We start from the raw sequence: 27412 nt of genomic DNA, 5'->3' as shown, positions 1-27412 counted from the left end.
CAATGGTTCATGCATGGCTAATTGAATCCTTCTTACTCCAATAAAATGTCTCTGTCTCTATCTCAAAGGGAAAAAAAAAGACAATGAAAGTATAAAACTAAATGCTATATTTTAAATATTTTGCGAACTTAAATAAACTGGATGAGAAAAAGTGCTCTAAACGAACAAGTAATAATAAAAGTTATTCTAAATCTCTCAGGACTGATTTTCGGAAGGAAGTGAGAAAAAGTTTGTAATACAGTACTGAAATAATTCTTACAGAAAGGAAAACTTCTCAATATCCTTGAAAAAGATGTGTCTAATGTGAGATTTGTGCGACTCTCAAGGCCAATTGTTTTCATTTAAATAAATAGAAAATACTAAAATAGTTGATCCTATTAAAAAAAAAAAAAACAGTGGCTCGTTAAATCAAACACTATATAAACAATGTGTTTTCACTTTTCTTTTCACCTAACTTGTTTAATGACGCGTACTAATGCAGACAGTTGTAATCAGTCTGAGTTTCTTTAATGATATGTTACAGTTTATAAAATTAGCTGTTTAAAATATCATTATTGATGAAAAGTACTCTTTCTTGTTGTTTCATCAATATAAATTTCTAAGCTTGAAATTTGGTACATGTCATTGAAAATAGCAAAATTATTTTTAGTAGCTCTCACTTTTTTTCCCTGCACATTTCAGCAACTCCATCATTTTTTTCCAATAAAAGCAAAATCTCATTAGATCAAACCTTATCTAACAATGTGTTTTCACTTTTCTTTTCACCTCTAACTTGCTTTAATGAAGCGTTTTAATGCAGACAGTTGTAATCAGTCTGAGTTTCTTTAATGATATGTTACAGTTTATAAAATTAGCTGTTTAAAATATCATTATTAATGAAAAGTACTCTTTCTTGATGTTTCATCCATAGAAATTTCTAAGCTTGAAATTCGGTACATGTCACTGAAAATAGCAAAATTATTTTTAGTAGCTCTCACTTTTTTCAGCACATTTCAGCAACTCCATCATTTTTTTCCAATAAAAGCAATCTCTCTTGATTAGATGATCTCAGGTGTTAATAGAGCTCTGTTTCAGCTTTATCAACATCTCCAACTCATCTCGAAGATATTTTGTAGTCTTCTATGTGACGGGGGGAATCTTAAAAATTTTTCCACCTCCAAAGTATAGTTGTCAAACTTAAGCTTTTAAAATATTAAAATATTTACTCGATTAAAGTCTGATGTTTTTGTCGACAATATATACCCTAGGCTGGATAGGAACTACCTTTTAAATGCATTTGAGAATGTTGGAAGCAAGTTTTTATTATTTTTCAAAGTTTTTTGCTGAAGCTTAACCTTGCAGAGTTTGCGCAATCTGCGGATTTAGCAATCTAGTAAATAGTCTGTTTTCCCAAAACTAATTCTAGAAAAAGCAGTGTTTTTTGCAGGCTTTTTCATAATACCCTCTGCATTTTGATCGTCATTCAAAAAGGTTTCCCAGGTGTTACAGGTGTGAACGCCAATGTTACCTTAAAAAATTAAGATGTAAAAGTAGAAAGGTTTCTCTGCACTCAGTCCAAACTCAGTCTGAAAATTCATTCATGGTAGATCTGAAGTTGAATTTCTGCTTGATTTGGTATGTAAATTTTACTCAGCAGTCAGTTCATTGTCCTGCGCATCTTCAATTGTTAATGATCCACTCTCATTTGATTGTAATGGCATACATCTTACAGCATCAACTGTATAATCTATCTAATACAGTTTTCAAAAGTTCAATAGCTCACTGCAGTGTTAAAACACGTCATTAATCAACTAAATTCTTCAAAGTGTTACTTTATATGTTCTACAGCCTCGAGTACTTTCAAATTCCTCCATGAAAAAACTTATGAATAGAGAGAGGTTATAAGACGGATAAATATACAGTAGAGAACCAATTATCCGGGAAGTTCGGGACCATCGCCGTCCCGGATATCTGAATTTCCCGGTTTTCTGGATCGCTAAAAAGCGCTATTGGCCGTTTGTTTATGAAACTTAAATTTCCATAATAAATAGTTATACATATTAAAAATCGGTGTTTCCCGCGCTTTTCCGACGTGACTTACGCTCCAAATGGCTTTAATTAGAGACTATTCAATAAAATATTGCTTTAGAATGTGACAATATTCATTTCTTTAGCATTCAGTTGGAATAAAACACGAAAGTTTCAGGCTTACGAGTGTACTTTTTAATTCAAAAAAATATTTCGGAAATTTTGACCTGCGTTAAGCATAACCCTCTGAAGTTCGTTTTTGAAAACATTTTCCCTAATTATAGATGAGTAATATGGTATTTATTAAGAAACCATTCATACTCTTTTAGGTATTTCAAAAAAATGCTTAGTTTTTCAAAAATTGCCGAAAATGCGCATTTTTTAAAAATGGCGGGAAAATCGGCAAAAGGTTGCCGGTTTTCTGGTTTCCCGGTTTTTTGGTTCCCGGATAAAAGGTCCTGCACTATATATATATTTTTTTAACTGACCGGTGGTATCATGTGGTTTTGAAAAACCCTTTCATACGATTTCAGGTGAACTTGTAGCTGACAGATCGCACTCGAATCGGGATGTTTAGAAGAATGTATGTATCTACAATACTAAAAAAAAAAAAAAAACCTTTAAAAAAAAACTATGTTGGCGTGGCGAAAGTGATGGGAAAAAAGCTAGAGTATGAGTTAGAAAAGGCATTAACTTATATAATGAAGCAACTGTTCAGAGACTTTTACTGCCAACAACTAAAATAACAGCAGTGTACACTACTAGATTTTACAGTCAAATATGCCAATGTTCTTAGCAAAATTTGATAGGTCATAGAAAAGCAAATTGATATTATTTAACTCTTTTGTTCAATAACTTGAACCTATTTATTATTATTCTGAAATTTTAGAACCGTTGATTTTTCAAAGAAGTTGTCTATTATTTTCCATCCTCGCAAGAATGAAAAAAAAAAACCTTCCCCTAACAGTGTTTGCGTTCAGAAATAGTTTTTCTGCCAAAAATTAAATCTGATTTTGAGAAGAAAAAATATTGTTTTAAGAAATTTTGAAATTAATCTTCCGATTTAGGATCATTGAGTAAAATAAAAAAAAAAGCAAGGTTCGGAAAAAAAGCTCACAAAGGAAAGTTTTAATGCAAATTACGACTTTTTCAAAGCAAAAAAATAAATTAAAATAAAATAATTCTTTTAATTGATGAATAGTAGGAATAGTAGGTCGACAATACCAATCAAAAAGGATTTGCCTTTTGATAGAGAAAAGCTCTCCAACTAGATTATACAAATAACTTTTTACTGCACATGCGTGAAAGAGAGCAGTTTTTAATTTCCAAAATATTATAGCCAAGTGGATATGGCAACTTCTGAAAAAGGTCATTTGGATATCTTGCAATTCAAGACAGATATTGATCTAGTGAGTTGTTTTCTGCGGTAGGTTCGTAAACGACGGTAACTACAAAAATGAGTTTTTAAGATAGTTGAAGAAACGCGTTTCTGATTCCTCACAAATTCTTGTGAAATGTTGGAACTAGACGTTCTTTTCATGATTTATTTGGAGCTTAAACCGAAAAGATTTTACAATGAAGCTAAAGTAAATCAGTTTATAAAAACTCAGAAAAAATGAATAATAAAAAATGTGCAGGGACTGCTGTTTAGCTTCCCAGGGCAGTATTTCATATTGATTTTTAGAAATGAGATTTATCTTAAGATATTATTCTCAAATCAGTCATACCTGTTCGCTATCCGTCAGTGTAACTGTGTTGGAATTGGTAATGAAAATTGATTACTGTTTGTAAACAATCCCTTACAATCCATCTCAAAGTATTTAATAAGTTTCTATGTATACTTAGCTGCTAAGCACTGAAATTTAAAAACTGTCTTCGTGCGTAGGTAGTACAAAATTAGTTCCTACAATTGCTCCCATTTTATACAACAGTAACATACAACAATTCTGTTTTAAATTTCAGAGCAGTTCTTCTTGTTTATGCTCTCTAACTTCTCGTAAGTTGAATGAAATTTTGCGCATAACTTTGCGTAATATTATAAGCCAAATTATGTGAAATAAATTGCGTCTCTGAAAGAAAAATGTTTCTTCGTTAATCTTGGATGTTTTTGGAAAACGTATGAAATAGATGTGCATAACAAGTAATCTATACGTGTGAAACTTGCGGCTCATTCCGGTTTAGGATAAGTGAAAAAATATTTGTTGTTCTTAATTTTGTAGTTAATGACCAAAATGTAAGCGTGAGACGATTTTTGCCGACAGAATATGAGATTAAAAATTCCCTTTAATTTACCGAAGTTACAGAAAGATCCGTCAGGCACTGCCTCACACTGTTAAAAATAAAATTCAGTATTGAAGAACAAGAAATTGGTATCAGAAGTGTTTATGGCTTTAATTTGTGTGTTCGTGCACTAATTTTCGTACATCCACTTGAATTGCTCAGTAATTTTAATACGTTATTGACATTTACTGCAGCACGATCGTACCGGAAATGAAGAGCGTAGGTATTTGTAAATAATTTACTGGAACAACCATAAATATTCAATTAAATTGCAATCATGGAAAAATAAAAATAATTTTAATAAATCATTTAAATATCCGTATAGATGATAAATAAGCATTTTTTTTTTCAATGTGAAGTTTTTCGACAGATTAAAAGCCAAAACAAATTTCAGCGATCTATTTACTCTTACTAGAGTGACGAAAAACGCTCAGTCATTCGCTTCAAACAATTACGCCGACGAAAGATAGTTAACTTAGACATGAGATAATAAATAAAAATAATCGAGACGCGCGGAGAAGGAATTTCTTTTTCAAACCGCTTTTCTTTTCTGTTTTTTTTTTTTTTTTCGTGCTCGTCTGTTTTGTTTATACGCAGCACCGTTAGAGTTTCCGTCCACTTGCTAATTGCATCACATTGTTAGTAATCTCTTAGTTAAAAATCTACAAGATCCCTAACAATGCAAGCAAGTAAAACCACATATTCAAAATTAATAGTTGAATTGACTTTTCAAGTATCATCTAATTTAAGCGTTTTGATTATTAAATGTTACTTATCCAGTGCTGATAGCTATTTTTAGGTAAAGTTTATGCAAGATAGAAGTCAAATGTTCATAACGGCAAACTGAACAATCAACGTACCTTTGAAACACTTTTAAATACGTTCGAAAGCCTTAAAAGCTACACTATGATCAAATGCCTGTACTTACGCGAAATTTCGAAGAGTAAATCGCAGAAACTTTTGAGTTTTAATCCCATTTGGTACTTCATTCAATGGGAAAGTACATCTGCGTAGTTACTTCCTTCGTCCGCCATTGATTGTGGTTGAACGATGTCAGAGCGCATGCGCCATCGTGTCACCCTTGTTTTTAGGAGGTCCGTTTTCACTTTTACTAGCGTCATTTACCTTGATCTCATTTCATAGCCTCCATTGCACCCTGAGGCACCATGTTTTCACCCCAGAGAGCCAAATAGCTTTATAAGGACACCCGTAGTTTTGACAGTGTAATGCGTGACGCTAAAAGACGGAAAGTTGTGGAAAAGAGTGCTTGGTTACCAGCATTTTAAACTCCCAAAAGTTGAGCTACTGCATTCTAAAATCGTTGAAGAATGTCTTATGGTTTGACCGTGACCATGTACTTGTTTTGAAGTAGGGAGTTCAACAAAGAGTCTTTTTTTGTTTTTTAAAACTGAGATTTTTTCTTTTCAGCTGAAAGCTTCGGTGGCAGACGTGCACCGCCCTTCCTACGATGACCACTACTACCTGAGATGGCTGAGAGGTATTGAATAATAAATTTCTATCGAATGTATGAAAGTTTTGATGAGTTGAGAAAAAATGAAACGCTTAGACATCATGAGGGTTGGGAAATTAAGTAAAGAGTCACTCCACCAAGACCGTTAAGGTCTTCTTTCAAATTGATGAAACGAAAATTTTAATGATGGGTCACATTCGTATTAGAAAAAGCACTAACTCAAAGTTGAATTCCCTGATTATAATAAAAATGAAATCAGAGCTCATGTTAGCCAAGTTTCATAAATCATAGAAATATATAAAGACTAATTCAAGGTCTTTAAATGCTTTAATAACGTGTGACATGAAAACCTTGGGACAAGCTTGACGTATCTTGATCATTTAATTATCTAAATAAAGTTGGACTATATTGTTTTATACCTTTAAGTATGCATCACTCAGTACTTAAAATTGAATTTGTGGAATGTTGATATGAATATTTGAAATAGTTTTAATACATTTGAGAAACAGATTCGGACAGGAGAGTGACTTTCTCATTATTCAACAATTTTCATAAGAAAAATTAAATGAATTATTGTTATAGTATCATTGGAATAACATCGGAAAAATTATTTCAAACTTTTTTTTTTTTAAATTATTAAATAAAAACAAAAAACCAGACTGCGTAAAACCAAAAAAACTAAAAAGAAAAATGTATAAGCCCAGTAGTTTAGAATGTTATCAAGCACTACTGAATAACTACACCGTTGAAATAGTTTTATAACCGTACACAGATAAGACAAAACATAAATTCAAAAGCAGAATAGAAGGATCAACATTCGAGGCCCATTCTGCCGTGTGCAGGTAAACGGCAGTATCTGCAGAAATGAGTTCTCGAGATATTTGAAGAAACGCGTTTTGGATTCAATACTAACAATGGGGAAATGTTGGAACTAGACGTCTTTTTCCAGTCTTTTTTTTTCAGCGAAAACCAAATAAGCGAGCTTCTACAATAAAGATAACGTACAATAGATGACAAAAATGCAAAAAAAAAAAAATGCAAAATGAAAAATTTGCAGTTACTGCCCTTTACCTGCACACGGCAGCGTTCCTTTCTGATTCAAAGAAACCCGTAAAATTTGAATGGCTCCGACTGTTGATCCTTCTATGTAACACCAAACGTGCGCCGATCCCGAACTGCCACATTTTGTCAACTGGTTGTTGATATGCGGAATTTTGATAACTGTCATGTGTGTAGTGACACTCCCAAGGTTAAGACAAAGCGATTGACGTAAGAATTACCAAAATTGACCAAGGCGTTGAGCCCCTAGAACGCCACATAAAAACGGACTTGCATACATAGACTGATAAACACATTACCCTCCTTTGCGTCGCGCACGCGCAGTCGGGTAAAAATAAAGACTCTCTTGATCAAACAATTCTTGTGTTTTCCTTCCCGGATGTGATATTGTTTTTTGGGAAAATCACCCGTAAGTCAGTATTAAATTGCACCCTCATGTGAACATTTGGTAAAGGTGTGTATGTACTAAACCTCAACTCCAAAATTGGACAATGTATGAAACAAATGCTCACAATGCGCATAAAAATGCTCCCTGAAAAATGCACTAAGTCCGAAAGGTTACATTATTTTGGAGTTTCGGAATATAAATTTGATCAATAGTTTCCTAAACCAGGCAGATAAATGTCAGAATGCGTTAATTTTTTACTCTAATTATTTGAAACTAAAATTAATGAAATCGGTTGAAAAATATTTTTAACGATGTGCATTGAATTTTCACAAATGAAACAATGTGTCCATAGTGTGAAAAAATATTCTTCTGCGACCCAAATCCGTTTCAGATTTTTAAATAACTTCACAAAATTTCGTCAGCAATGCAAGATATTTTCTGATTCCCACTTGCCTTTTTTAAAATGAATTATTAGATATCTCAAATAGTTACTACCTCATACTTTTATTCGTAGAGGTGAGGGACTTGTTTTTTTTTCTGCAGACTGCTTTGCAGTTATGCTGCCAACAGTATTGCCTACAGTTTTAATTTCACTCATTTAAAAAAATGTGGGAGTATTTCCACAGACTATTTCTTCCATCCTCCAAGTGTGAAATCGGATTTGGATCACTTCTGATTTGTTGGATGGCGATTTGATCTGATTCAAGTGCACAAACTCCGAAATCAAGTACCATTTCCAACTTGGTGCATTTGTCAGTAAACCATTCACGTTGTAAGCAATTTTCCATATTTTCCGATCTTGGAGTTCGGTTCCAACGTATACACATTTATAAAAACGATGGTTCCAAATACCGATGTTTTCTGGACGATGTATTATTATTACCATTGATGTTTTAGATAATTCAGTGCTTTGAAGAAGTATCCGGTGCTTTGCTACCAACGTAGCATCACTTATATCACTCTGATGGTACACTTTAAAAAAAAAAAAAATTGCAGTTATACTAGAAAGTCTGTAGGAAACTGGGATTCCACCAAGTACTGTATTTTGTTACCCGACTGCGCGTGCGCGACGCAAAGGAGGGTAATGTGTTTTTGCGTCTATGTATGTATGTTTGTTCCTATGTGGCGTTGTAGAGGATAAAAACCTTCGCCAATTTTGATGATTCTTACGTCAATCGATTTGTCCTAAGCTTGGGAGTGCCACTAAACACATGACAGTAATCAAAATTCACCATATCAACAACCAGTCGACATATTGTCAGTTCGGGATCGTGTCGCATGCTACCTGCGTGCGACAAATGCAGGTGGCGTTTTCACTGCCTGAATTTCTTGTTTACTAAGTCAACTAATTCGATTTTCATCTCTAACATGCTGCATTTGTTTTTGTCCTGATTCAGGAGACTGAGTTTCGCGACGTGTACTTTCTTGACGGGCTTTGTTAGTTTTGCGAGCAAGATTTGACTGACGGACGTTTCCGAGCTCGCGTCATCATGAGTTTACAGGCCGTTTATATAGCTGTGGTTGACTTAAGTTCGCGCATTTTTTCTAAAGGTCAAGCATATGTAGCTTTAAGCCGAGTTAGGTCCCTAGAGGGACTAAGAATCAGTAGTTTAGACCACCGCTAGAGAATAGTCCACACGATATAAATTCTATCAATAAAAAGACAAGATTGTGAAATTTACTGTCTTTTAATCATAATACCTAAGTCATGGAAAATTAACTAAAAAGTGTAAAATAAAAAATAATTATTAAATAAAAACAAAAAACCCCAACTGCATAAAAACCAAAAAAAAAAAAAAAAAACCCTAAAAAGAAAAAATATAAGCCCAGTGTTTTAGAATGGTATCAAGTACTACTGAATAACTACACCATTGAAATTGTTTTATAATCGATCTACAGCACCCCCCTTGAGACAAATCAAAAATTCAAAAGCAGAATAGAAAGATCAACAGTCGAGGTCCATTCCCATCTGACCAATCAAGGAACCCCATAAAATTTGAATGGGCCCCGACTGTTGATCCTTCTATTCTGCGTTTGAACTTATGATTTGTCTATTGCGTGTATCAATTATAAAACTATTTCAACGGTGTAGTTATTCCGTAGTACTTAATACCAATCTAAACCAATGGGCTTATTTATTTTCTTTTTAGTTTTTTGGTTTTTATGCAGTCGGGTTTTTTGTTTTTATTTAATAATTATTATTTTTTAAGTGTAAGGTTCATTACAGCAACTATCATTACCCTAAGTAATTAACTGTAACAGTACTTATTGCGGTAAATTCTGTTCTCGTAAGATCTTACACACAAAGAAAGAAGCGGCCGAGTTGAAATAAGAAATGAATCTTAATGATGAAATTAAAATAGTGAAATCGGCTTTTAGCATTAACAATCAACTATTAGAATCATGGAAGGGCAATTTTCAATTAAAGAAAGCTATTTATTTTACTTTTCAGCAGATCTGTTACAATTGTACCTCTTGCTTATTAATATTATGATTTAAAATGAGATCTCGAGCTATTGGTACGATTGTACTGTCCCCAAAATGATACTGTGAGGCTCTGAGAAGTTGAGCTCCGACTCGAACTATGTTTACCTCTGTTTGGGAAAATAGGGAGGGGTAATTGGCGCTAAGTTGAGTTGAGAAACTTTCTTAGTACATAGTTTTTTAAAAATATTCACCCTAAAATCTGAGCCAATAACACGTCTATTTTTCACTAAACTCCCTTAAAACAGGTAAACATACTAGTCAAGGTCACAGCTCAACTAACCAGAGCTGCACTATATGTTATTCTTTTAGACAAGTACAGTAGACCTCCGTTTTACGCGGGGGTTACGTTCTACGGAAATGCCGCGTAAATCGAAACCGCGTAAATTGAGACTTAATAGTAGTGTTAAAATAGGGGTTAGGTTCCGTAGATAAAAAACTACTTCATTCCAGTGATGACTAATTGTATAATAAGTTTGATGTGTACTTATATCGATTTTTATGCACAACATGCATAAAGAAAACATAAAGTAATTTCGTGTTCTGTTTAAAAAAATTAGCTGGAAATGATAGTCTTTTGGTAGTCATTAAGAATCTCTGTAATTCTTTGCAGAGCATTAACGCATCCATGACCACTTGCGTCATTTCCATGATAGAATCTTCCTTCACTAACAAATCAGAAAGATCATTTCTATTGTCTAGGAATGGCTCAGAATTTTCAATATGATCGTTTTTAGTTGTGTGTCACTGATGTCGGTATCCTCGATGGTTTTGTCCGTCTTTTTGATTCCTAAAACCTCTTCTTCTAGTGAGTTCTGAACTGTGTGAGTTTAATAACTTTACTTCTGGAAAGAGCTCTAGGACCAATCACATAAAATGTCTCCGGTGGCCCAAGCTCGATTATTAGCACGCCAAAATGCAGTTTATTACACTGTTAAAAATTTTCCGGAGAATTTACGGTAATTGTTACTGGCATCCATGTTGCCAGTAACTATTACCGTAAAAATCAAATGTTACTGAAAAATTTTACGGTTTCCTCGGTAGGCCACAGCAATCAATTGGCGCTGGGATCGCTTATTTCTCCGGTATAAATTACCGTAAAAATCAGCGATGCGTTAGCAATGCCATTTTACAGTAACAATTACCAGAAAATCTTCCTGAATTTTTAACAGTGTACGTGTAATCTGCAATCTTTGAAAGTTTGGATTTTAAAAGAGGAGACAATTTTATCTGTTTGCAATGCCGTAAGGCCCCTATCTATAACGAGCTAGCGCATCAGCTTATGTTCAGCCATTTTGGATCGGAGCGCGTATTTGAGTGGTTGTCTTTTCTGGCAAGTTATCGCGTTTGTTGAGTTTTCACTGGGGACAATTATTGGCGGCACACGTGAATTGTTTATTAAATAAAAGATTATTTTTGGGTAATTTGGCAAAAACCGAAACTTCGCTCTGGTAACCCCAGCTCCACAACAATGAAAAATCCAATCCAAAATGGCTAAACTTAAGCTGATGTACCGGCCTACACTGTTAAAAATTCAGGAAGATTTTCTGGTAATTGTTACTGTAAAATTGCATCGCCGACGCATCGCTGATTTTTACGGTAATTTATACCGGAGAAATAAGAGATCCCAGCGCCAACTGGTTGCTGTGGCCTACCGAGGAAACCGTAAAATTTTACAGTAACATTTGATTTTTACGGTAATAGTTACTGGCAACATGGATGCCAGTAACAATTACCGTAAATTTTCCGGAAAATTTTTAACAGTGTACCGCATCCGCGTAAAACCGAAACTCATCCAAATAAAATAAAATAAAGGTGTCTAATCTTAAACCGCGTATAATCGAAACCGCGTAAAATAAACCCGTGTAAAACGAAGGTCTACTGTACACAAATACTGCTGTTATATAAAACAATGCAGTACACAGCTTCCATCAGCGTTGTGGGCAAATTAACGATGCTGACTGTAATCCGCGCCATATAATATCCATAAAAGTTATTATATTTTTCTACCATACGATTTACGAAGCAAAAATGGAAAGATTTAATTGAGCGTTTATATAATGTATACAGTTCACTAATTGCTTCTACTTGATTTTTCAGCTCGAGAGTTTGATGTTGGAAAAGCAGAAACTATGATGCGAAAGGTGAAGTATTTTTATGTTGAGTTTATCGTGACGTTTTAAAAATTATTCGAGTTCTCTAATTTCTCCTCCTCGGATGAAATCCTAAAATGCTCGTTTCCCTTTTGCCGCGTGTGGTCAGAGAAGTCTCAGCAAAGAAATGGCGCTATACAACATGAAAAAGTTCCACTACAAGATGCAAATATGTGTACACTGTAAAACAAATTCCGAAACGCTCCTGAAAAGTAAAGGACAACTCATTTCCGCCAAAAAAAAACAGTTTCAAACTAAAAGTCGGTGACCTTCCTAAATTAACCAGGAATCTTTATTAAAAATTTAGAAACCTTTTAGTCATGTTTCTGGATTCAACTTGCAGAGAATACTTAGATGTGTTTAGTAACAATAGCTTGATACATTCTGAAATTCAGTCGACTCCCGCTACAACGCTTTTCGACTTACGCGAAATGGTTTTACGCAATTTTTTCATCAGTAAAGAATTTTAGACCTAACGCGAATACCTCGCCCACAACACGAAAATTTTCGAAAGGGAATCGCGGTGTGTAAGTATTGGCTTTGTTATTGGCTACTAAAAATGTATGTTTGATGAATGGACCTTCGTCCATTTAGCATCACTGGCAGCGGAAGTTCTCACACCGTACTAGTCTGAACATCGCTTACACAAATAACTACTCCTCATTTTCCCTATTCATTTTTTTCTTTCCAAACATGAAAGTTCATGAAATATAATGACACCTGTGAGCGCTGTTTCATCTAAAGTTTGCGAAGATAGAAAGAAAAAGAGAAAAAGTCCGACAATTAAAGAAATGCTAAAGATTTCATGTGCTTGAACAACTTTAAAATGCGTCGAAGATAGTACGACAATTAGGTATGAGTGAATCTTCCATATGTCTACAATTAAAAGTCAAAAAAAAAAAAAATAAATAAATAAATAAATAAATAAATAAAAAAAAGGAAATCCGTAAAAGTTCTCCGAGTAGTATCTAAGTAAAATGCAAAAATTATGAAAATGGAAGCTGCTCTTGTATTGGAGAATTTAAGAAACTAGGAAGAGGGGTGTTGCCACAGATGGAAAAGAACAAGTGAAGACAAAAGAACAAGTGAAGCAACTATTTTGTGTTTAACGATATATAAGAATAACGTTTTGAGATCACACAGCATAAATCATCATCATCTTCACTTTTTTAAGTTACAAATATCATTACTGGATCTACTGTTCATTACAACTGTAGTGCATTTGTTTTTCTTACTACATACAGTACGTAAGGTACTGGTTTAATTTATGTCTTTCTTTCCCATTGATTTTGTGCATCGTAGCAGTATTTTCTGTGGAATAAAAGTTTTTTTTTTTTTTAATACAAATAAAAATTCAGTTTTTTGTGTAAGAAACAGTAATGTATTTAAGAAATGATTTTTAACCGTTTGAAGTGGTGTTTACAAGTGTCTAAAACAATTGGATATGTTTATTAAAAGTTTTTACACATAACCCTTTTCCACAACGCGAAATTTCAACTTACGCGAGGGGTCTTAGAACGCATCCCTCGTTTAAATCGAGACTCGACTGTACCGGGAAATATCTTAAAGCAAATTTGGCCAAAACTGAGGCACAATTGCAAGCAAGTACTGAACAGCTTTTTTGCCTAGCAAATCTTCACAAAGTAGTTCCACCACTTCCAGAGACTGCATTTCGACCTTTTTCAAACTCAGTGCACTAACTGAGCTGAAGGAGAAACACCTGATAAAGAAGCTGAATATATTTTCACACTGGCAGCTAAGATTGTTTTGCACTACAGTGAGAAGTCTGCCTTGATGAAACTTGCCGTGATTGAGGAAACTTTTCGCAAATATACTTGTTTTTCGCAGGAAAGTGGTGAAAACGCGTGAAATCCTGGATCGCTGCCCTGAAATAAACTGTGACGTTTCAGAATGTTCTTACAGTGTATCTTGTATACATGTGGGTAAAAATAATGTGTATGTAATTATGATTTAATGTATCATTTTCCCCAAAATCCTCATTTAATGTTTTTTTTTTAAACTTTTCATACATTTTTAGCGGTTTCCAAGCAATAGCCTCTAAGAAAAACTTGATTATCGACACCAAAAACATATCATAGCAATCACTTAGGAACCACTATTCTTTCACTATTGTTCATTAAATTCCGGTTCGTGAAAATATCTGTAAAATGGGATAGAGCCAATGTTTTTGCCAATTTCCGGCTTTAACCTGCACTGTTAAAAATTCAGGAAGATTTTCTGGTAATTGTTGCTGTAAAATGGCGAGCTAACGCATCGCTGATTTTTACGGTAATTTATACCGGAGAAATAAGCGATCCCAGCGCCAATTGGTTGCTGTGGCCTACCGAGGAAACTGTAAAATTTTACAGTAACATTTGATTTTTACGGTAATAGTTACTGGCAACATGGATGCCAGTAACAATTACCGTAAATTTTCCGGAAAATTTTTAACAGTGTGTAACGCGACGAAAAAAATATTTGAGTGGTGTTTGCGCGTAAATTCTGCGTTTTTTTTTTTTTTTTTCTGGTTTCTTGTACTGAATCAAACGGAAAGTTTGGTTGTTGCCTCCATCTTTAATGTACTTTTATTGTAATCTTTTTACTCTCAAGAATTTTGAATACAATTATTCCTTCATTTTAGAATTTACTCTTTCGGAAGAAAATTGGAGCTGACACAATATTAAAGGACTACAAGCCACATGACGTAAGTAAATATCCCGATCATTGTAAATAGTAAAATGTGTAGGGGAGAGGAGGGAGGATTGGGACACTTTTCACATAAATGATTCTTATTCATAATCCTCTACTTATTCATTAATGCAAAAGCTCACACAATAAACTTGCATATTATAACTACATTTTAAAAATATACTCAATGTTTAAACATTTTATTATTTTCACACTTGACTAATTACAAATTTCAAGAATTTTGTCCCATTCCTCCCTCCTGGGTGGGAGGAGTGGGACATGAGTATGGGAAGAGTGGGACACATTTGAAAATTACAGAAAAATTAGCGAATGTCATAATTAGAAAGGTCCACATTAAAAGAAAAACAAGACTGTGCTCTACTAGTTCCACCAACCAATTGTGGTGGCGGTAATTTCATGATATATCTGTTTTATCTATAATGCAACAGCCATCCTGTTGAGGAAAATTAAAATTTCATGTCCTTTCTCATAAATTTTGCATTGTAGCTTTAAGTATCATAAATGCTCTCCACCCTTACAACATAGTTAGGGGGGGGGGGGGTTAGCAATTTGCTTATTTTTGCTGACAACAGAAGGGGGGATGTTTAAGTGATGCTTACGTAAAACATTTTCAGAAATCTTAAATTGTAAGAAAAAAGAAACTAGAAAAAAATTTCAAATGGCTAAGTTCTTTTAAAATTGTGATCTAAGAATTTTTCTTAAATAAGGAAATTAAACAAGCACTTTCTTTTTAATTAAGTCTCAATTTTTTTAAATTGAATTTTAACTGTTAAGAAAAGTGTGGGGGGGGGGTTGCTATTTGCTTATGTTATTATTAAGGGGGGTTTGCGATTTGCTTATTTCTGCTGACAAGGGGGAGGAGAGGTCAAAAATTGATAAAAAACATGCTTACGTAATATTTGAACAGTCTTTTTACAGAAGGGACATAATGGGGCATGTCTCATTCCTCCCTCTACACATTGCTTCTAAAAAATAACTTGTCACATAAACCATACTGGTTTTAGGCTTAATTAAATTGCAGATAAGCATACATTATATACTTAAGATTACAATGATAATATATTATGTTAGTTTTACAAATTACATAAATAAAGAAATAAAACTAAAAATAGATTAGAAACTTACTTTGGAGGTGAGAAATTTAACTTTTTCCAACTATTAACTGAAACTTCCTGCTGGAAAAAATGCAGGTATGAAACAAAAAAAAAAAAAGCTATAAACAGGCCCTCTAGTGGTCAAACTGACAGTAAAATAAAGTGATTTAGTTTGCCATAATTTTAGCTGTCCCACTCCTCCCACTGTCTCATTCCACTCTCCTCTCCCCTACTGATCCGACACACGAATAATAAAACAACTTTTTTAATGAAGAACGATTGAAAGAGCATCCAGAAACAAGTTTTTTAACGAACGATATCGTCATCGAAGCATTATCGTCCACTTCAAGCTGAATTTGGCAACATTTAAAAAAAAAATGTCGCCCAAATTTAAGACGTTCTTCTATTTCGATAACGGGGGAACGAGGGCAAATGATTCATGAGTCAAACAAACCTGTTTCACTATGCTCTTTCAATTACTACTTGTATGATTTTTTTTTCCATCGTTACTCTAACCAACGTATGGTTCCCTGGTGAGTACCAAAACTTGACTGTAATAAAAACCTATACTTCATACAGGATATTACTTAATTTTCGGGAGTGTAATTCTTTGTCTTTTTTACAGCTTATAGAGAAGTATTACCCGAGAGGATACTTAGGTCCAGATAAAGAAGGTTGTCCTGTAAGGATTATGCCTTTCAAAAATTTAGATCTTCGAGGTAAGAGAACAGATTGTTTATTTTTAAGACATAACAATCTCTGAAATTTAGTGGCACTTGGTACTAATACTAAAGTAAACAAAACAGAGTTGGCAAAAACCCGGGTTTTTTTAAAAAAGCCCATGGACCCAGGGTTTTTTGTTGGGTTTTTTTAAAAATAAAACCCAAAAAAACCCAACTAAAGCTGGGTTTTTTTAAAAGAAATGTGGGTTTTTTTTGTCTTTTTTTAGAGAAAATTGGGTGCTTGTAGCATATTGTAGTGTAAGTATATGGACAAAGCACAAAAATTGTCTTGGGGTAAAAATACTGGAAAATTCAGCGTTTTCTGAAGAAAAGTAAAAAAGACAACGAAACCCAAGAATGGTGAAGTTTAAGATTTTTTAGTTTCCATGATTACCAACAGTTAGGGCAAAGTTACTTCTCCAGTGATAAAATCTATTGTTCGTTTTTAATTACTACATTTTTTTTTGCAATTTACTTTATTGTATTTCATTTTGTTATGCAAAACTACTGTAGAACGTCAAAGTAGTTTAAATCCCTTTTTACTGAATTCAGCTTAATCAAGACATTTCTTTGAACTTTATGTTGACTGTTTCTATTTCTGTGTACAGAGTAAGAAATATTAAACTTTTTGTAAGATAATGAAAGTATTGTACATCCTATTCTGTTTTCTGTTCGACCGTTTGAAAAACCTGTTAATTTCTAAAACATATACGTTGTTTATTTGAGATTTGTGACATGTTGGTTTTCAGAAAATAATTCACATGAAAGACTTATAGCTAGCGTAGTTTCTTCTGTACAATCTACAAATATCGAGAAAATCAGACGTGACAGGACTTAGTCCAGAAAATTTGAGTTATTTATTGACCAGTTAAAGAAAAAGTTAAATATATTTATTTAAAATCTTTGAAGTATTTTTTTAATGCCGTTAAGAGTTAAGAAATACTATTAAAGTCCAAAATTCCTTTTTTATGTCCATTGTCTGTGGTGAAGAACAAATAAAAAAGAAGTTTAAATTGTGAAAGTATTTAAAATAATTATTGTTTTAAAAAACTTCTCAGAAAATTTTAAAAAACCCAAAAGTGGGTTAAATAATGGGTTTTTTTAAATGGGGTTTTTCAAAAAAACCCATTGGGTCCAACCCAATTGGGTCCAATCTGGCCAACCCTGAAACAAAAAGTAACTGAATCTGAGCCCCTTTAAGCTGGCCCTACAGTGTAAAAAGCAGTGATGTTCCCATCCATTTTTCTGAGGGTATACTCAAAGTAATCCATTACGCAGAATATATGCATGCGATCTTATACGTTATATGTGATAATACGAAAATTTTTGAAGCTTGAGGGTATACGCTATACGTCTAAAAAAACGTTTGAGAGTATACGGAGTATATGGAGAACCCCCCCCCCCCTATGGGAACATCTCTATGGGGGGGGACATCTCTATGGGATGGTCCCCTATGGGAAAGCGTTTCTCTTGCATCGGCTGTGACCTGAATCAGCTGTATTCCGACCCTTCTGCTGTTTTGGAGGGACTTTGTTCGCACGACTTCACGGATTTGGTATGATGTTTCAGTCTGCCAAGTGCGACAAGCAACAACAACAACAACACATCTCTAGAAAAAAGAAGGGGGGGGGGGTAAACACCCACGATAGAACTGAGACATTTGTATCAGTGGGGATCATTCTAATTCATTCATCAATCACTTTCGAACAGCATAGATTGAGCTTATCATTCATTTATTTACATAAAACTATATAAATATGCGTCACTGTACATCATCTTCTTCGTTCGTACGAAGAGAAATACAGTCGAACCTGCCTATCTCGAATTTTACGGGGAGAGAAGAAAAATTCGAGATATGGAGGTTTCGAGATACAGAGGTTTTGAAAAAAGTTCTAAAAACAAGTAATTGGAGCAATGACTTGAAAGTAAAACTTTGGAAGCAATTTTACTAATCAACAATGTCCCCTTCCTCTCAGTTTCAGAATGGATATAATTGCTGGAAAACTTGCTTTTTGTACATCAAGTTTCAATTCTGGAGGATTATGTGACTGCTAATATTAAGAAAAATGCTTTCCGTCTCCAAATTCCAGTCAATAAAGATCGTTGGGGATGGAATTCAAGAAAGACACTTTAGTCGAAATTCGAGTTACGCAGGTTTTCAGAAAATTACATTCGAGACAAACATGGGGGAAAACATTCAATTAATACTTTATGTGCAGGGGAAATGAAAAACGTCGACACAGAGAGGTTTTCGAGTTAGGCAGGTTCGAGATAAACAGGTTCGACTGTAATCGTTTTCGTACATATACTAATATTGCCTTAGAGCGCAGTCTGACTGACAATCGCAATGACTCAATCGGAAAAAGCGCTAAGCGTCGAGCCCATCGGACCCCGGATCGAATTAGATTCTAAACCACGAGAACAGTGAACAAATGAAATGCGGTGCTTATACACAAGTTTTTCAACCGATGCTCTGTTGATAACCAACAGCTGTACTCAACGCAGTACGTGCAACTACGGACAACGAGAAAAAAAGAAAGCGAGGAGGAGCGTGCATGTGCGACTTTTCATCGCACAAAAAAAACAACTACGTTACTACTATCACACAAAAGTTTGCCGATCACCATTTCAAAGCACTCGCGTAAAAAGTTTCACTCTAAAAGAAGAAAAAAGACCTGCAGTACTACTAGGAAACCTCTAGGAAACTTGGAACCTTGAACTTTTCTACTAATGATGCAGCACAACTGAGCATGATACTTTCGTCACAACCAGGGTGCAACATTTTGCGCCATCTATTGGGTAAAGGGAGTTTTTTTCCTGAACAGGAACAACCTTAAGAACAAGTCACAAGAAACCTTTATGAAATTCCAGTTCCCTGGAGATTTTCTTGTAGTACTTGCATTTTTATTTATTTTTTGGCAGTGTTACGTAAAATGGTGCGAATTGGAACAATTTTCAACCTTGAACATAGAGCAGAGTTATTACAGATTTTTTTTTTTTTTTTAAATTTGGAATAGAAACTTTGGTCTTGTTTTGTTCTTGCATTTTTGAACAAAAAAAATGTTCTTTGTTTCTCTCTTTTTTTTAAAATATATATATATATATATATATATATATAATATATTTTATGTTGTTCTCCGAGCCCGCAGTCACAGAGGTGAATTAAAACACAAGTTAAAATAAAGTAATTAGTAATCCAACGTTATGAAGCACAAAAATTGCAAAATTGTTGCAGACACGTGTTTCGGTGTTACAAGGAACACCTTTTTCAATGCTAAGAAGTGTGAGCTTCTGGATGAAAAGTCATCCGAGAAAATATCAAAAAATAGAAATTAAACAAAACAAAAAAGAGAAAATGACACCTGGAGGCATAAACGGTTTTTTCCTGATAGAATTATATAATAAATTATGCCTCCAGGTGTCATTTTATCTTATTTGTTTTGTTTAATTTCTATTTTTTGATATTTATACTATCTCCTGTTCCACCGTGTTGCTTCTCTCGGATGACTTTTCATCCAGAAGCTCACACTTCTTAGCATTGAAAAAGGTGTTCCTTGTAACACCGAAACACGTGTCTGCAACAATTTTGCAATTTTTGTGCTTCACAATGTTGGATTACTAATTACTTTATATTTCAGCACAAAGGTATTTATTCGTTACAAGTTAAAATCTATCTGTTTGATTTCGCCTTAAATACAGCTAATAAAAGCTAGAAATAATAATGAAGGCGAATGGAAACAGGTAATTACTACAGAACAAAACCTTTATTTACAATAGAAGCAAGGTTTTATTTACATGGGAGCTCATCTCCTGCACTGCATTCTTTTTTTAAAAAATTCTGTGATTTTTTTGCATTTTGGGCGGGATTCAGAATATTTACGCATTAAATGTTCTAAAGAGTAGATAGCTCTCGCACTTGTTGCGTTAGACAATAAGCCCTGAATGCAAGTATATGTATAATTTATCAAAAACTCGATAACTTTGAATTCGAAAAACTATACATTTTTCGTTGTAAAACTGTTTTTGAAATGGATAGAATGATGATTCAATTCTCCAATATTGTTTGTTGCAAAAGCTATCATGACCGTGAAATGATCAGATGCTTGGATGTTGTCATTTGGCTGAAATTTCTTTGTGACGTCTTTTGGAAGGATAGCTGCCTATTAGCTATTGTAAAATTTTCCCACATGTAAGTCAACGTCACTCTATAATCAGTCAATGTGAGCTCTTTGTCGTCCTCCTGAATAGAAAAATTGCTGTTGGAACCCTTGAACTGTCCGCTGACAGCAACAAACACGCTGCTAACGGTTTTCCCCACAATGGTTAGTAACAGTGTAAATGAATTTACCTTGAATGAAAGATATGTTCTTACATCATAAAACCAAATTTGGCCGTAAAATAATTGCATTCGAAGCTGTCATGGTAAGTAACAAATACTTGAGGAACTTGAGAAACTAATTATTATTGAGCTATGAAAATTCAAATGCCTAAAATAAAGTCATTTCGCGAGATTAAAATCACTGGGAAAACTACGCAGCCCAAATCACAACTACCTTGAGAGATAGTGATCTTTCAAGTGTACTCAAAGTGGTAAAATTTTAATGAATGCTGATACATTCAATCCTTTGACTTTAGAACTTCTTTTTAAAATTTTAATAAGGCACATTCGCCGTTGAGAAAGTGGAAGGTTCTTGTGCGTAAAATGTCTGATTGTGCGCATGAACTCTTTCATAAAATTTTGTTGAGAATCTCCCTGTTAGCGTTTGCTACTTCTTTCTCTTCAAAGGACAGATATTCGGGTTTTTACTTCAAGATTAAGAACTTCCCTTCCCTTTGAAACACACGTCTTTTTCACCCACAAGTTTTTGTTTACTGCTGGGTTTGTTCCCTCGTGATTCAAGCGTTTCTGCGTTTGATCATACTCTCTCTTTCTCACACACAAAGATAAAGAGAGTAAAACATTTATGTCTGAAAATTTTATAAATGGAACAAACCGATAGCAAATCTGTCTGCATTGGTCTTATATTTTATTGCTCAATTGAAGGAAATTCTTTCAGAATTTTGTAAAAAAAGAAATTGTAAGTTACATTTTGATCGATGAATAATAATCTGTATAATTTTCAGGTTTTGTGTTCTCTGTTCAGAAATCGGAAGTTTTGAAATTTTTAACATTTTTATTTGAACAAGATCTGAAAGAAATGGAAGAAATGAGTGAAAAAGTAAGTGATCTTAAAAATCCTAGCCTTTTGGAAAGTATTCTGATAAAAACGTATATTACTTTGTTTACAATGGGGCTGCATAAGACTCACCTGAAGGGACCCCTTTGTTGGGGGTCCCTTCAAGTCAAGACCCACCATTGTCGGGGAGCGCACGTCTGGGCCATAACCAGACATAGTGCGCTTCCCAACAATGCATCAGTCTTTCATGTGTCACCATTAAGGCGCTGATGCACACAGTATTTTTCTTTTTTTTTTTACGCCCAGTTTCCACCAGATGGAGGCACCTGGGCTCTCTTTGATGCGATATTGCACTAGGAATTTAATATTGCCTAGGGAATTCTATTTCAAACGAATACCCTATAGGAATCTTTTACATGCCGCATAATCATACGACATGGGGAATGATGGTTTTCTGCATCTCGAAAATCCACCGACTGGCCACCCCAGGTCTTAACCCGGGTCCACAGGCGTAGAAGGCCAGCACCTAACATCACGCCATCAGCCGGTCATAAAAACATATTTTATACTCAATATTGTTCAAAATATGCGAATGAAAACAGTTGCGTGAAATGTATTCATTATTTTCAGGACGTCATACTTAAAAGAGAAAACTAATTACTATCACTCTTCATACTTTTAATTTGAGTCTTTGCGAAGTATTTCAGTCTCTTTGCAAATAAAATTTTCAATTTAATGTTACGTATATTTATTCGGAGCTTCCACGGTTCTGAGGTAGAAGCTTTGCTTCGAATGCTGGAGGTCGCGGGTTTGATTCCCCACCGGAACCCTGGGTGTTATTTCCTCTCTTATTACTGTGAATCGTTTTTATGTCGTCTTATATGTTCATTAAGAAGTCTAACCTCTCGAGGAAATGCCACTCCATATCTTCATAGAGATTATTAAATAAGATACAATGTCAACATTTTATCTACTTATTTAATCCTGCTGTAACTCTAAGAACATTGGGCATCTACCTTCCCAGACTACAGTTTAAATTCTCTTACTTTCTCTCTTTTTTTTTTTCTTTTCTTGGTACCGTCATTGTCTACCTTACATACCTTTAAGTTAGAAAACTTTCCTGGAGAAAACGCCCACCCTCTCTTCTAAAGTCTCAACATAAAGAGCAAAAAATTACGTTTTTAAAACTTCAATATTTCTGTATGATTTGTAAAAACAGCACTCGAAACATGACTGTTATTGATATCTTTACGTGATCACAGTTAGCCTAAAATGTGTTTAATACTTCTATTCGGAATCTTTCAGAGAGAGATCACTTAATCCCCTCTCCTTTCTCACCTATCGTCTCCAAAGAATTAAACTGCGCTTTTAAAATTTCAGTTTCAAAAAATTTCCGAGGGAGAGACGAGGAACTCCTCACCCCTTTTCTTAACTTCCCCAAAGATGATATCCAAAAAGTTTTGTTCTTATAAATTTCCGTGGGCGATCTCGCTAACCCTACCTACTGAAAGATGGCCTGAAATAGATTTCAGCTTCAAAAAAGATTTTGGGACGTAATTCTCTCCTTGCTCCCTCTTCTTTCTAACGTTATGAAACAAAGCCTTAAGTCGGGGGTCAATCACAGATAATTTCCAGGGGACACTGACTTCACAACGTTTTTGTTGTAAAGCCAGCCTACGATTGCGTTTTTGAGACTTCGGTGCCGAAAAATTTCCAAAGAAAGCACCCAAATATTCTACATTCCAGCAAACCACCAAAGATATCCTTGAAATTGATTTTAACTTAGAAAATGTTTCAGTAAGAAGCTTCAGCGCCACACTCTCTCTCTTGACGCGTAGAACTGCGTTAGAATACGCGTACAATTGCGTTGAAAGAAGATAGCCTCAAAATCGCACATTTCAGAGCTTAAAGTTTTCGAATTGATTGTCCGAACACTTCCGAATTCTTTAACGTCTCCAAAACATCCTAAACTTCCATTTCAAAATTTTAATTTCAGAAAATTTCCGTGTGGTGCCTCCGACCCCCTAACTTCAACAAAGAAAATGCTAAAAGAAACTTTCAATTTGAAAAAAATTGGGAGCAAACCCAACCCGCTCTTTCCCCGAATGTTACAAGAAACTCTCAAATTGCGATTTTTGACGTAAATTTATCAATTTTTTCCAAGTGTGGGTCATACCCCCCCCCCCCTTTTTTTTACAAGAATAAAATTGATCTTTTTCAGCAATCACGATGCTTATTGTTCTCATTTGACTGTTTTGAATTCCTATGATTTTATTTTCCCCCGCATGCCTCTGCAGCACCACCGTCGACGGGCCTCACGATGCTGCTCCTCTTGCGAAAACCGTCTCCAGGTTGCGTCCATATCCTACATACACACACGCACACACCCACATACACAACAACACACACATAAACAAGCATAATATTTCACCTACATACACACATATACACACACTTAAACACACATATACACACACTCATGCCTGCACACACAGACACAAACACGCCTACATACACACACTCTCGTGATTGTGAAAAACATAATTTGAATTCCAAATGTCAAAATTCAAATTAATTTTATGTTTTCTTAAATTAAGTGTCTAGTTTTAATTTAAACATCTTAGTTAGTTTAATGAATGAGCGACTTCACAACGAAAGGGTGACAAATTGAGAAACCACCCTGGGTGGCAAACATTGTAGCTACGCCACTGGCTTTATATGTAGGGAAAGTTTTTTTTTTGACCACCCTGTATGCAGCTTGAAACTATAGTCAGATATTACTAAATTCGGTTATCTTCGAATTCATAGATCTGAAAATACCTTAACTCTTTTGGTCAGTAAAATACGTTCGATGTTGAAAAATACCTTTCGTCGTAGGCGCAGCGTCCAGCACTGAAAACACTATCTACAAGTCCAACACACAAGGTTATTCTCTCTTTCTCTCTTTAAAAAAAAGTTGCTTTTGATACTACTTATTCCATGTTGAGAAAAAATTAAGATTAAAAGAAGAAAATTATGATAAAGGACTGTCGCTAAATTCTACAAAAGCTATATTCATTACTTTTAGTATTTTAAGAAAAAAATGCCAAAAAAAAAAATTACCTAATATTCAGCGTTTCAATTTGTTTGCTGCTCTCTTTTAGACTGGTAAAAATATAGAGAAGCACTCCTACATTATTGACATAGATGGCTACAGTTTCCGACAAGCAACTAACAAAGATGGTAAGTAAAATATTGTAAGTAGATTGCTTTACATTTTTAGACATTAAATATTAGATGTCACTTTAAACATTTATATTGTGTTGAAAGGCTAAAAAGATAAACGTAGAATTTCTTATAGGCACAATAATCTCAACACTCATCGAGACATAAATTATAATAAGGGATCTGAATATGTTGATTGATACTCGTTTGCTGTAGGATCATATCAATGAAGGTTTACTTAATGTATTGATGCTCTTTTACAAATTGGGAATTCGGTACTTACTTTATTCATTGACTAGTGGCGCCCGCACGGCTTTGCCCGTAGTAGAAAATTAAACGGTCTTTTAGTTCGCCTGTATATTTACAAATAATGCATGATGAATTTCTCTCCAATTAGCTTGCCCATGTTACGGTTCCACGTTATGATAACTTGGTATTTTACTCGTCCATCTTATGATAATTTTGCTCGGGAAAATGTTCTTAAAATTGGAATAGAAAAAGAACAAAATCAAATTTTCGAAAAATCGCTTCGAGGTGCACAACCCCATGCTACGAACCAATTCTATGCCAAATTTCACGAAAACATGCCGAACGGTATAGGCGCTATGCGCGTCACAGAGATCCTGACAGACAGGCAGAGATCCGGACAGAGAGAGATCCAGACAGAGAGACTTTCTGCTTTATTATTAGTAAAGATGAATCAATTTTAAAAGTTTTATTTGCTTTGCCAACTATGCAATATATCGTTTTACAAGAGATACTTTTTGAAATGCAACTATCGGAGGAAAGTAAGAAGCCAGTACAGTGAAGCCTGGGTAAGTTGACCATTTGCGGTGCACTACTTTGGTGGTCAACTTAAACAGGTGGTCAACTAAAATCTTGGTTTCCTAGAAGCGAATCGCCGATCTTCGACGTCGCTCATCGACGTAACGCTGAAATCAAAGTCAAGTGGATTCCGACGTGACCACTCAGAACGCCGAATTGGCTCGGGCGCGCATGAGCAGAAGAATCAAGTTTTCGCCGAACACGCTTAGCGTCGGCGTCGTTCCTCGCCGAGGCGAAAACTTGATTCTTCTGCTCATGCGCGCCCGAGCCAATTCGGCGTTCTGAGTGGTCACGTCGGAATCAACTTGACTTTGATTTCAGCGTTACGTCGATGAGCGACGTCGAAGATCGGCGATTCGCTTCTAGGAAACCAAGGCTTTACAGAGGTTGATTTATATGATATAGGGCGAATTCCGTGCCTGGAAAAAGCGGTCAACTTAGACAGGTGGTCAACATATAAGGATGGTCAATTTCACAGGTTTTACTGTAATATGAATGAGGAACGCAACAAACATTGCATTGTTGACGATTCTTATTGTTTCATCCGTAGGAAACGAAACCTGCTGGTCTTTACTTACGGAATAATCTAAACTCAGTTCATGCTTGATTGATTCCCTGAATCTTAAAATAAAACTAATTCTTTCAAAATAAAAGGCATTTAATATTGGATATCACTCAATACTTCATTATTTCATAAAGATAATACAAAATGAAAACATGATTTGTATCCGATTCGATTGCAATAACCTCCCAAATTAAAAGTAAAAATGCTTAAACCAGTATTCAGCGAAGATTTCAGCGAAGTTATGAATTCGTTTTCTACTCCTAAAAAATCCTAAAACTTAACGTTAGTAGGGGAATGTGGGGCAGTGTGAAATAGTTAAGATAACTTACTTTTTTTCAAAATAAAAAAAAAATGGAAATTTGTTCTGAAAAAACGGTACATAAATAAAGAACAGTATATTTTGTAATAAAACTTGTATTGAAACATTATTTTTATTTTTGGCAGTAAATTTGTACCTTCGAAAAACGGTGGAAAATAGTCACTTTTTTTCATAGGGTAAAGTGAAAAATGATTTTTTTTTTCTGATGAATTTTTTTTCTATTTGATTGTCAGAGATATTTTTGATCAAATAAATGAGTAAATAAATGAATGAGAAAGTAAATGAAAAGGAAATGAAACAATAAACGAATGAACAAATAAATAAATAAGTTAATGTATGAAAAAAAGTAAATTTAAGAAAATAATGAATTAATAAGAAAATAAGTGAAAGAATGATTAAATATATATATAAGGGAAATATTAAATGAAGGAAGGTAATTTAAATAATTAATTAATTAATACGTACGTGATTTGATAAAAGGTTGAATAAGTAAATGAAATTAACTATTTCTCTTTGCTCCATTCGCTTTGCCCCGCGTGCACTTAAACCGCGTGCAGAATAACTGAGTACAAAGCATTTAAAATACAAATAAGCTTAATATTAAACAAATAAATACTGAACCGAATATTAGTAGGTTTCGATTAAAATTAAAAATGTTCATAACAAGAACTTTATCCTGTAATAGTAACAGAAATAATTTCTGACTTACAACAAAATATTACAATACGAGTATCAATTCTTAAAAATTGCTGGTATAAACATATTTTTTGATTTTTCAGAGGTAAGTTTTTCTTGCTTGTAAGACACTACATGTGTTGCTACATAGTTTAAATATTACTAGGTAGGTGGCGCTAAAAGCAGAAAAAATATTTCACCATTTCACTTTGCCCCACATTCCCCTACATTTATTTAATTATTTCGTTCATTAATCAAGTGCAAGTATAGCATCTCTTTA

General features: G+C 34.4%; 1 protein-coding gene across 2 annotated transcripts in view; it reads left to right on the top strand.

The window, feature by feature from the left end:
* LOC129219420 (SEC14-like protein 2) overlaps nucleotides 1-27412 on the top strand; it is a 218835-nt gene that overhangs the window by 168405 nt on the left and 23018 nt on the right. For both annotated transcript variants that reach the window (XM_054853817.1, XM_054853816.1), the window contains 6 exons: nucleotides 5716-5785; nucleotides 11790-11833; nucleotides 14484-14546; nucleotides 16271-16364; nucleotides 21492-21586; nucleotides 24688-24766. In XM_054853817.1, the coding sequence (XP_054709792.1) occupies nucleotides 5716-5785; nucleotides 11790-11833; nucleotides 14484-14546; nucleotides 16271-16364; nucleotides 21492-21586; nucleotides 24688-24766 (445 nt within the window). The remainder of the gene's footprint in view (nucleotides 1-5715; nucleotides 5786-11789; nucleotides 11834-14483; nucleotides 14547-16270; nucleotides 16365-21491; nucleotides 21587-24687; nucleotides 24767-27412) is intronic.

The sequence above is a fragment of the Uloborus diversus genome, chromosome 3 (genome assembly GCF_026930045.1).
Source record: "Uloborus diversus isolate 005 chromosome 3, Udiv.v.3.1, whole genome shotgun sequence".
NCBI lineage: Eukaryota > Metazoa > Arthropoda > Arachnida > Araneae > Uloboridae > Uloborus > Uloborus diversus.
This window is presented reverse-complemented; position numbering and strand designations above follow the sequence as displayed.